The following is a 12,732-nucleotide window of genomic DNA, read 5'->3' as shown; positions in this document are numbered from 1 at the left end:
TTCCTCGCTGATTGTCTTCTCCCCTGCTGGTCTGGGAGATTTGATAAACAGAAACAATATCTCATTCACCACTACACATCATATCGAAACTTTCTGTGCTGTAAGTACTTTTTTAAAACATCAGAGATAACATAACAGCACAGTATGTTTTAAGTGCAGACCTCTACAGAAAATCCTTTAAATCCAATCACTAGCCTACTGTGTAGGCATTTAAAAAGAGTAGCCATCAATAAACATGTTATTTAAATTCAATTTAACATTCTTTTAGAGTCAAAGAAACAATCAATGTATTCTGTGTGCTAACTGAACAGAGGTACCGGGGGCCAAGGTATTTATTAACTCTAAGAACAGTTCATTGGCAGCTTTACTCTGAGCTGCTGGAGGTCACAGCACTGTTCTCAGCAGAGAAAACATGCAACAAACTAATGGGTAGTTGGCCTAACAAACTTGCAGTGGAAATTCAGGAGGAGATTTTTTTGGAGAAGTATGTCTCCTTTGGTAAATATTGCTGGAAAGAAAACAACCCAAACTACTAACAAATGTTTTTGTTGTCATGTGCCGTGTTTTAGCAACATGGTACATCCAGGAAAAAATAAAACAAACCTATATTCACACTTGATTTTTACATAGTAAAAATCTACTCCTCTCTTAAAATGTGATGAACAATTGCTGGGATAATTTGATATGCAGGAAAGTAAGAACACATTCAACTATGCTAATACCTACTGAATAATTTTTCATATACTTGGGTGTTTGAAAGCATATGTCAAAAAACCCAGAATGTATTAAAACCCTCTATATCTTTTAGAAAATGGCAATAGTTATTATTAAAATTCCAACATATTTGAAATATCAGATAGAAAACGACAGTGCTTTAAAAGAGCTGTTTGGTAAATTGCCATCCTTCATCCTCACTGATCCTAATGGGAAAAGATGCCACTGCCCATGTCAGGTAAATTTACACCATGATTGATTTCCTTTCTGGTACTATTGCTAAACTAGGTACCAGTCAAAACTAGAATTTGGTCTGAGGTCCAGGGAATAACTATCTTTTTGTTTCCTAGACTGATCTGATAGTCCCAATACTGATCTTTGTTAATTTTGATTTGACCAGATGAACTGAACTGTATTACTTCTACAAGTTTGAGATTTCATCTTTATATGCAGACAGATATTAACAGCAAGATTTTCTCCATTAAACTTTTTCCTTCTCGTGCAGTAACACAGACCTCAAAAAACCCCATAAATTAGAAAGCTCCAGTTCAAATTCCAGTTGGTTTGGATTTTTGTTTATGTGTTTGTTCGGTTGTGGAATTTTTTTTTTTTTTTGGTGCAGGATTGTTGGTTTGTTTTGCGTTTTGTTTTGTTTTGTTTTGTTGGGGTTTTTAATCAGTGAATAGGTGTAGTTTTTTCAGAACTACTGTGATTACTGCATGCAAACCTAGAATCCCCAGCAAAGGGGGAGGGAGGGGAAGAACTGAATGTAGCATTCCAGAAGTTAAAATATTTGTATGTTTTATTTTAGTCTTCGGGTTGACTGCATTAGATAGATACTGTGTAAAACCAAGAAATTTAGCAACTCATAATTATCTCTAAGTTTCTAATCTGACTACACCGATATGAACTGTTTCATCATTGAAAAATATTTTCCTGAATCCAATGTCAAGAATTTTGTGAGTAAATGAAGCTAATGGTATAGATACTCTAGAATAATGCAACACACAAAGCAGAAGGATATTTTAGGAGTGTGCTGAATCCCCAGGGTTATAAAATCTATTTAGAAAGACAGTAAAGTAGTATTTTAAGCAATCTGAGCTCTCCTTTAATGTATTTAAACCATGCTCACATACTTAATTTAAAAGATCTAACTCTTTTTTTATGTTCTTTTAAATGTAGTAGAAAATTATACTATGGGTCACAGTGCTTCCTTAAGAGAGCTCTCTCACTGTTATGTTCCTGTGAGTTTGTGATGTGCTATGAATGAAGGCTTTATGCCTCTTCAGCACAGTAGGCTGTAAATTAATAGGTGCAAAGAAAGCAATAGTGTTCTGTGAATTAAGTGTCAATTTAGTGCCTCTGTACTTCTCACTTCATACAGGACTCACATGCTGGTGTTAACAGCTAAGTGGTCTCTGTGTCCTTACAGCCAACACAGGCAAGAGATTATGAGTTCAGTCACTACTATTAGCATGGAGTTTATTTACCCTCCTATTTCTTTTAAGGTCAAAATCCTTGCAAAACCTTCAACACACTTTTATACATACAGATACTAATATGTATTTTATATATATATTTAGCATGAAAAAAATTACAAGAGATAAGTGATGCATTTCAGATATGTTTTCTTCAACTACAAGCCCAAGAACTTTTGCAAGATTTCTATGAGAGACATTATCATAAACTAAACATATTTATTGAGATTTGTCTTTGCAGCAGGACTCTAAACAATCTTATTTCTTCTTTAATCAGATTAATCTCAAGATAATATACATGTATAATAGACATATATAAGTATATATACACATTATATAATAGGAAGGAAAACTGTGGTCCTTATTCCTTACAATACTTCATTTCTTCCAGTGCAATGCCAGCGACTCAGAGATCACATACAAATTTGGATGCTACATTTCAGCTTATTTTTTAAACCACTACTTGCACTCTTTTTTCTTCTCTTCACTAAGGCCATTTCTACAATTAAAAACTGCGGGTTCATCACTGCAAATAGCAGAGCTCATCTCCTTATATACTTACTTACACTTACTTATATACTACATTATTTAATATATACTTAAATAACAAAAAAACTCCACAGCAACCTGACATGTTCCTCTGTATCAAAACATTTTTAAAAAAATGCCACTAGGAATGCTGAAAGCAACAGCAAGACAATGCCCAGGATGGTGGAAATAAATGTAACCCTGTCTTAAGATACCAATTTCCCTGCATCTTTGCTTTCTTAACCATAGTCAGGTTTCATCTTCTCTCCTACATAAATTTTAGGGAGGGTGAACTGTTCACTACCTGTCTAATCCATGCTATTTTTTTTTTAATTTCCATAGACTCCAAAGATACTGAGCAGCGTTCACTGTATTTCCCCAAGCCTGCTAACAATTTACTTACCACTGTGGATAATTCATTTTTTCAAGTAGGCATTTGAATGCCTGAAGAAAATTCATTTTGGAACATGATGATTTTGATAAATACAGCCAAGTACAAGATATATCACCGATGATATCAGCTTTTTAATCCTTATTATAGGAAAACAGTAGGAGTGAAGAAGCTGTTTATCTGGACATGTTTAGGTTTAGCAACTGCTTTAAAAAAAAACCAAAGAACTGGCTATAGACACAATTAAAACTTGCTATTTCCCACTCAGGGAATTTTAAAAGACTCAGGAGAGCAATACTTTTAGAACTAGAGTACACCAATTGCCTGTATGACATGTTTAGTATACATAGCTGATGCAAAACACTCTGCCAATTTTCTGTATAAATTCCCTAATATGTGAGTGGGGATACTCCTTTCTGAGACTGTGCTTAACAGCTCTGAGACCAGTGAGACATTCTCTCCAAGACCACAAAACTCCACAGGAACTCAAGTTCAGCACTGTGTTTTAAACTTTTGATACACTGTTTTGATTATGACTAAAGCACATGGTTGACTTAAAAAAAAAAACATCTTGGGGTATATGTTTTTCAACCCTTTCTCTACCAGAAACCAGGATCAACTATGATTTGTCCATTCTCTTTTGGGATAGCTTTTAACAGATTTTAAGCTTAAACCATTTAACACAGCAGGAAATGCTGAGGGAGAATGCTGAAAAAGGGCTCATTTGTGGGAGCAAAGGGAGCAGTGGGAGCACAGGTATTACCGACAAGAAAACAGCTTGGAGAAAACCAGAGAGACAAGCATCAACTTGTCAATAAAGGCAGCAACTGACAGGACTCAGGAGATGAGGAAAAGATGTATTTCACTGAGCCTTTTAAAGGGACAAGGTGTTTGCCATATTATTTATTTTGGGGATTTTTCTGTCATTAATTAAGTTTTCAATATGCAAATCCCTTCTGATGTTATCTTCTGGAGTAATACTTTGAACGAATCATGTATGGAAGAAATCTCTTAGTATAATGTATTTCATTAACAGAAATTTCATTCTACTCAGCTAAATAAGCATATTATGAATTGCAAAGTCTGGAATCTTCTGTCAGAATCACTATATTTTTTCAGTCTTAAAAACTCTTCTTACAGGCACAGAATCTACATTAGCCACTGACCTTAAAATTTCTTTGTCCCTCCAATGTATCTTGGGGGTTTGGTACTGAATAGTGCTGTGTGGTAAATCAGTTTTAAATATTTTTGTGTTGCTACATATATTTAGTAGGTTGGGTTCAAGTGCTAGATAACTTTATTGCTAATTTTAACATGTCATAGATGATGTAATTTTACATGGTAACTGAAAACTTTGCAACATGAAAGTCAATTGAAAGAATTAGAGGGTAACTATACATCACTTGTTTTCCTGAAAAAAAAAAAAAAATTCATGGCAGGTCAGACAGACAAGTTATCCAGTAGAGAAGCTTAAACCTATGGGTTTCCTAACCAAAACAGCTAATAGGGGAAAGCCAGTTAAAAGCAAGAGAAAGATAAGAGCTCCCAAAAACTAGCAGGTAGCAAGAGAAACCCTTACCAGTAACTCCAAGACAAGCATATAACTTTGCAGAGTTTCCTGGTGACACAAAAAAAAAAAAGGAATGATGGTCATGATGTCTCTAAAGAGGCTAAAATGTAAGCAATGATAAATAAATTAATAAAAATTGAATAGTTTCCTCAAATGTAAAAGCTGGACTCTCACTGTCTTCCCTTTGTTGCACGGCCATGGCATATCTTTTCTCACCTGATGGAGAAGGAAACAAAAAACAGCGTCTTATATTGGCACAGGTCCCAAGCCTTTTTCTGATGTGGTACTTTTTTATTGAAGGTGATCCACAAGTGATGCATCTTTTAACAGCAAACCAATAGATGGTGCTCTTCAGCTGTCTAATTATGTAATTCTGAGCTAAACACTGAGCTCAGATGTCTGGATAGACACTGCCATAGGCGTCTATCAAAAAGGGGATCTAGACCACTCCATTACCTCACGCATCACTTTGCTACAGGCCTCTCACAAGGAGGGTGGTAATTAAGATAACAACAGATCTATAAACAGGACAGAAAGCATGCAAATTGAAATCCTACGATTTTGAAATATATCTGAGTGTTTGGACTGGTGTATTTACTAAGAAACACAAAATAGTATCCAGCTGTTACAGGAGTTATTCATTAACACAGAAACAAGAAGTGAGTTTCAGATGACTCCAGGTACTTATGTCAAATTGTATGCCAAGATTATAGCAATTCATTAGTGCTGCTTCCAAATCACTCTCATATCCACATAAAGTTTTATGGCCTTTCACTATGATATTGAAATGATTTATAAGGAAGTCAGAATAACCTTAAAGGTAATTTTAAATAGCATTAGGAAATTAATTTAGACTAAAAAGTATGAAGTGTAGTTCATTCTCCTACATTGGCAAATACTGACAAAAATATGAAGGATATTAATTTTGGGTTTAAATTGAAGCACAGTAAGAAAAAAATCAGTATTATAAGGTCAAAGACAAAAAAAAAATTGAACAAAATTTGTTCAAAATTAGAATTCTTCATTAAAAAAATAATAATAGCAGAATTATTCTTAGTGTCATAATCACCTTTCATGCACAGTATAACAGTCTAAGATAATTTGATGATTTTTAAAAAATCCTGGCCAAACCACACTTACATGAAAAAGCCTGAGCTGGACCTACCTATGCCCATGTGAATTGTCCAGCTTTACCTAACCTACACATGATAATAAAAAACCCCAGTCTTCCATCTCAATGGGGAGTCTTGGGAAAGATTAAGATATTTTCAATAGGATGCTTTCCCTAAGTAATAGATTTCTTTTTCAAAACTTTGTTCAGCTAAAGTCCAGATTTCTAAGATACTTGAGATACTTCTTAATACTTTCTGTAGATCTACCTTAGATTCAATTTTAAGTACCATATAACTTACGCAGATGTATGAAGGAAGTTTATGTTTGGAAGTATTTTAAAAGTTATATTCATTGTTCAGCTTTTTTTTTTTTTTTTTTTTTTAAATTCTAATAATCATCAACACAGAAGCCCTTCAGACTGAAAAAATCAACAATTTGGTGGACTTGGAGATGGGCTCCACACATAGCAGAGGCAGTCTTTCTGTTATGCCCTCAAAAGTACTGTTTGTGCCATTGCAAGCAATAGATTATCAAGTCAAACGAAACTTAATTTACGCCTAAAACTCATTATGTAATAGCAAACTAAGAAAATTATTAAAATCCAAAAAGATTTCTTTCACCTATAGTCTAACTGATAGTCTACTTTTGTTACAGATTAAAAAGGGTTTTCTATGTCCTTCACATTCATTTTGCATTCATGTTCCTCTTTTAAAGCCTGTTGACACTTCTATTGATTCAAAGCAGAATTAAAAATGTGGTCACCTGTATTCATTCAAGATCCGGAGCTGCATAACTGCTTTCTAATTGAAAAAAGCAACAAAACACACTCAAAACAAACCAAAAATCCCCAAACAAATGAACCTTGAATAGCTTTAGACATTCTAACTGTATAATGTACATAAAAGAAATAATATCTTCTAACTCTTTTATAAACTAATTCCATTAGGATGGACCATATGAGTGATTTTAAAAATAAGAAAAGCTAAACAAATCTCTTCTTCCTTATTAATGCACTGGAAAAGAAACCAACGATCAGCTATGTAAACCAGAAATTTACCGAACTTCTTATAGAAGGTTTAAAAACATGTGTGGCATAATACCTAAATTAAAATATTAGTATTATATAGGAGAAGGATGTAGAATCAATATAATTACTATAACTTATCTTACATAAATAATTTATAGATACATCAGATTACTGTCCTTTAGCATTTAGATTCCACTTGTCCTTGCATTTCTATTGCTTTACTTAAAAAAAAAACCATGCCCATTCTTTTTTACTGCAATCATGCTGGAACTGCTTCTAACCTTGCTGATATGTTTGGAAAGGGTAATCCAGACGTATTGCATCATACACTAAAAACACTAAAGAATAATCAGTCTGATATTACTTTCTTATTTCTTGCTCTCTTTCTCACTTTTACAGTGCTCATATATGTGCCTTTTTTTCACTTATTCTACAGCAATTATTCCTTTAAGGGAAAAAAACAATCCTAATTACCAGACCGTGCTAATGGAATATGTGACTCCTAATACAGAATTAATGTGTAAAATTGTTGACATGATGCCAGATACAATAAAAGGGAGCAATTAAAAAAAAGTCACATTTTTAGATGATAACAACCCTAGACCATTAGTTTTAAGTATGAAACAACTTCCCATTTAAACACACAGCTGATTTTAGCATATTACAGAATGCACTACATTTAGCAAGGCTCCAATGTCACTATGGTAACTGTTCTGGCTTAAATATAGCTGAATGTGTAGCTCCATTCCAAGTTTTCCAATAATCCTTTAAACATTTCTTATGAAATTGCCCATAGCTTCTCCTGGCTTTCATCAGTGATCCTGTACTAATCCTGCACTGGAATCACTGGTACCACTACTGTTCATGGTATCTTCGTGCCATGGAGACTGGGATGAAGAGCACCCACAGCAAATTTGCTGATGACACCAAAATGTGTGGTGTCATTGACACACCTGAGGAATACGATGCCATCCAGAGGTACCAGGACAAGCTTGAAAAGAAGTAGATCCCTGGAAAACTCATGAGGGTCGAAAGTGCCAAGTGCAAGGTGCTGTACCTGGGTCTGAGCAAGCCCTTGTGTTAATCCAGACTGAGAGCAGCCCTGCCAAGAAGGACGTGGGAGTGCTGGTGGATGAGAGCTGGACATGAGCTCCCACGTATGGCCCTAAAAGCCAAATGTGTCCTGGGCTGCATCAAAAACACCACAGCCAGCAGGGCAAAGGAGGGGATTCTCCCCTCTGCTCTGGTGAGACCCCACCGGGAGTGCTGCATCCAGCTCTGCGTCTCAGCACAGGGAAGACGTGGACCTGTTCGACCAAGTACAAATGAGGGCTACAAAAATGAATGAAAGCTTGAACAGTTATATAAGAAGAGGGTTGTGGCTGTTCAGATGGAAAGAGAAGGCTCTGTGGAGATCTCATTTCAGCCTTTCAGTACTTACAAGAGGTTTATAAGAAAGAGAGGAACAGATTTCTTTTAGCACAACCTGATTTGACAGGACAAGGAGTAATGATTTTAAAGAGGGTAGATTTAGATTGCATATAAAGAAGAAATTTTTTGACAGTGAAGAACTGGAAAAGGTTGCCCTGAGAGGTGCTGGATGTCTACACCCAGAAACATTCAAGGTCAGGACTGAGCAACCTTATCCAGTTAAAGAAGTCCTTGATCACAGTAGAGGGGTATTACTAGATGATCTTTTAAGTTTCCTTCCAACCCAAATTAAATTTTGATTCTATGATCTTAGAAATACAAAATAAATCCATGTTTTAGTGATCAGTGCTAAATAATGATCTCCAGAATACCACAGAAAACAAGAAAAATGTTGAGATTTAATTCTAGGAGAAATAAAATTGTTATTATATCTCTGTTCCAAAGTAAAGCTGACCAATATTGCATGAGATCAATGTAGAATGTTTCCAATGCCTTCTGCTCATATTCTACTTCATCTATTACCAGAAACCAAAAGCACAACTATGTTGTAAAAATGCCTAGTGGAGTCTCTTGAAATCGAATGGACATACTTTTATGTAGCAAACTTGCATTAGTTCTTCCCCTTCAAGATTTCAGTTTCTGATCCTCAGAAGCCCTAAGGAGAAAGCTTTACATTGATGACTGTTGTGCATGTCTGTGCATGAGAGGCAAGGGGGTATTCATACATTGTACCAAGCTGCTTCACTGACTGCCATTACACTTTTGCATTGAAATGTTGGAGAGTCATCCTGTGACGATGGTCTTAAAAAATTGAGTGCCAGACAGGGCTAAGGGATGAGGGGGTTTTGCCCCGGTATTTTAATAAGGATCATTGTGTTGCACCACTTTGCCAAGGGGAAATGCGCTGTGATGATGCACACACACAATAGACTGCACATACAATTTACAGACTTCACAAATTAGCATATCTAACAAAGATTCCCCAATGGGAGGCTTGGATGAATGTCATGATATTCTTCCATTTGAGGAATTCCCCTCTGGAAGGCCAAATATTTAGTTTACACGATATGCTCTGGAGAGGACCTTGGTTTCCCAAGATAGCGTGGGGTTTTCTGGCCTCCTACTACAAGGCCTTTAGGGTGTTTGATCTCCTGGCCTAACAAAATACTAGGTCTAGGCTAAGTTATTGGACTTAAGGAAATACAAGTATGCATGCTAAAAATACTGAGGATACATACAAGTTATATAAAAATTATATAAAACAAAAGGCAAAAATCATCTTGGAATCAGTGGCATAGATTTGCACGTGTCTTTAAACCAAAGTTTTCACATAGTTGCCAAGTATAGTTACCACACATTTTTATTGATAGATTTTCAAAAGATCAGGTGCTAGCTATAACTTCACAATTATCAATATATTGCACTGTCTAGCCAGTTATGACATCGAAATAATAGTAGGATTGCTTCCTATCTGTAGAAAGGCATTCTGATGATAATAATCATCAGTCATCTGAGAATATCTACATTTTTCTAGGCTAAATTTTATAGCAATAGTGCATATGCCAAGCACAAGACATTCTCAGAGAGAAAAGGATGAAAAACCTGCATATGTAGGCTGCAAAGAAATTATAATACAAACTGTTCCACAACTGAATCCATTCCCACAGGCAGAACGATCATCTTTTACTTAGTACAAAGAACATAGATTTAGTATTACAATTACAAATCCCTAATTTTGCTAAGAAAAGGGTTTTAACATCAGCTAACATAAGATAGTAATGCTTGCATACACACATACACATAGTGAGACTGAATTACAGCCTGTTTAGAATAAGATGCCATCTACTAGCTGTCTATATATTTGTTTTACTCAGGCTCACTTGCTCACTACTTTCATTGCTGAAGTACAATACCATAATATGTCATTCAAGACATAACATCAGAAAGTGTTCCTATACCAAGTTCAAATATGTAACATGAATTAAATGCTCACTGATAAGATACCATACAAATATAACTCTAGTAGATGGAGGAAAATAGGAGGAAGGACAAAGATGTGGAAAGAAACAGAAGGAAACTATTTATTTTTTCAGTTCTAAAAGGTGAAAGGGACCAAAAAGAAGCACAAGAACCAGTCATTGCTGACAGGTAGAAAATATCTTAAATATCCTCTGATATCTTTTCAGTTAGGTACCAAAAAAAAGAAAAAACAGGAAGTGAGATCGTTAAAAGATCTCTGACTTACCATATTGATGGTGCTTCTGTTCCACTGATCTCTAGGAAGTCATATCCTTCCTCCAACTGGAAGTCAGTAAAGACCAAAGCAATGGTGTCTCCTGGTTCAGCCAATATGGTCCAGGTGCAATCAGCATTATTTTCATACTCAGAAGGGAAGTGTGGACTTGAAATAGTTCCGCTTGTCCCACGCAGTGTCCCTCCACAAGCTCCTTCAGCTGACAAACAGAATATCAATTACTAATGAAGCTGCACTTCAAACAAGCGAAGCACCGCGCTTGTTTCTGCTATAAACCCAGATCTTCTCTACTCACTGAGGACCCATAAATATGCACACACAGAAATAAAATAATGTCCAGGTGAATGGAATGTCTGGCCTTTAAGCAGCAGAGGTTTTTGGTTTGGGTTTTCTGACTTTTTTTTCTTGTTGGTGTCACTTCAGCACCAGGTCAAACAAGAATGAAGGTTAGCAGGGACACCTATTATGTGCTGATTTGGAGAACCTGGCTCTGTGAATGTGTGCACAGAAGAAACCTAAAAGAGAACTGGGCACAAAATCACAGAAACAGTTAGACTCTTTGTGATACAAATTTAAAAATATTGAACAAATATTTTCTTTCACTTATTTCTTGTAACAAAAAAAAAAAAAAGCAAAAATCTGCAGATAAAAAAAATAAATCTTCTATTTTTACTGTCCTAAACTAGGAAGCATTAATAACATCATAACTTTCCCTTTTCTTTCCCTTTTTTTTTTTTTTTTTTTTTTTGTTCTGAATCAGGATGTTTGAATACAGATGACAAATGAATTCAGAAGATTGTTTTTGCCATCAGTCAATAATGTATATTTTTAATGATTATTAACAATTTTTTTAAAATGAAAAGCATAGGATTTTTCTCCTAAATCTTGAATGTTATTTAATATTTTGCCAAAGTATTTAGCAAATATCTTGTATTTTCCTTGCTAACCCCAAGAAAATATGTCATCCGTACAATCAATTGACATAAGAAATTAAAAATTCATCAGGTGGCTTTTGCTTTTTGATAATGTGGCAATGAAAGCCAAAGAAGCAGTAATTAGAAATAATTCTGCATAGGAGAAGGATCAGAAGAGAAGCATTTTATTTTTATCTCTTTTATCATCTTTACTTACTGCTACTATCATTAGGTATTATTTGCATACTATAAGTTCACATGGAGATTCAAAAACACATAGCTTGGCAAGGTGCAGACCACAAGGTACTTACAGTCTAATTAGGATAATAATTGAATAGCTAATTAAGACAACAGAAAAGTGTAGGAGTGGAGCTGCTCTTCTCAATCATAATTGAAAGCCTGTCAGTGAAAGTGTGTTTTAAAGGAATATTTGAAGGAAAAAAGGATTCATTAATCAAAGGAAGAAGAATGCTGGGTCTGGACATTAGAAAAAGGAGACTATTAAAAGGGACTAAATAGCCAATAAGTGACAGAAGTAAAAGGAAGAATTTCAAAAAAGGCAGAAACAGAATAATTTCTTTAATGTTTAAGTAATGTATAGAGCATCAATTTGACTAAAAAGAAGAGAGAAAGCTCCTGAATGGCACGATCTTTATGCTTCTACATGCAAAAGTAAATTTTGATATACACAAATTTAATGTAACCTTGGCTACTAAAGCTTTATTAATTTAATTTCTTGGAACACAAATTTTTCAGAGGAGGTCATGTTTCTTCAATAAATTTCATATCTTACTTTCTAGATCCTGATATTTATAAGTGTTTGGTCATTTTTAAAATGAAGGAATACAGGTGGAGTAGATTGACTTTCCTAAAAGATTTCTTTTTTGTTGGTAAAATCAGGCCATTTCTGTGATTCCTTCCTCAATTTCTGGCTTTTTATACAGTGTATATTGAAAGGGCCATTGTGCCACTGAGGAATGAAAGGGGGAAAGGAAGTGAAAATTAAAGGACCCTGGATAAAGCTGAGAATCCAAGTAAAATCCTGGTGCATAAAACATTCAAAGACTAAAATAATTTGAAAACTACTGTAAATCCATAATAAATCAGAAAGGAGAATTGAGATTTGTTACTAAATAATATCTAAAATTTCTCCTTATTTCCAGTCTTTTTGTGTCTCTGTGTGTGTGTATTTGTTTTGGGGGATTTTTGTTTTTGTTGCAGCTTTGCTTTCTTTATTTGTTTGTGTTTTGTTTATTTTTTTAAATAACTTTCTAGCAATTCATTTCAGATCATCATCCAGGCCAGCAAAGAA

General features: G+C 34.9%; 1 protein-coding gene across 2 annotated transcripts in view; it reads right to left on the bottom strand.

Annotated features, from left to right (window-relative positions):
- Positions 1-12,732, bottom strand: part of CSMD1 (CUB and Sushi multiple domains 1) — a 1,060,835-nt gene that overhangs the window by 496,561 nt on the left and 551,542 nt on the right. For both annotated transcript variants that reach the window (XM_063150718.1, XM_063150717.1), the window contains exon 5: positions 10,498-10,705. In XM_063150718.1, coding sequence (XP_063006788.1) covers positions 10,498-10,705 — 208 coding nt within the window. The remainder of the gene's footprint in view (positions 1-10,497; positions 10,706-12,732) is intronic.

The sequence above is a fragment of the Melospiza melodia genome, chromosome 3 (genome assembly GCF_035770615.1).
Source record: "Melospiza melodia melodia isolate bMelMel2 chromosome 3, bMelMel2.pri, whole genome shotgun sequence".
NCBI classification, from domain to species: domain Eukaryota; kingdom Metazoa; phylum Chordata; class Aves; order Passeriformes; family Passerellidae; genus Melospiza; species Melospiza melodia.
The sequence above is the reverse complement of the archived record's forward strand: the minus strand, read 5'-3'. Positions and strand labels throughout refer to the sequence as shown.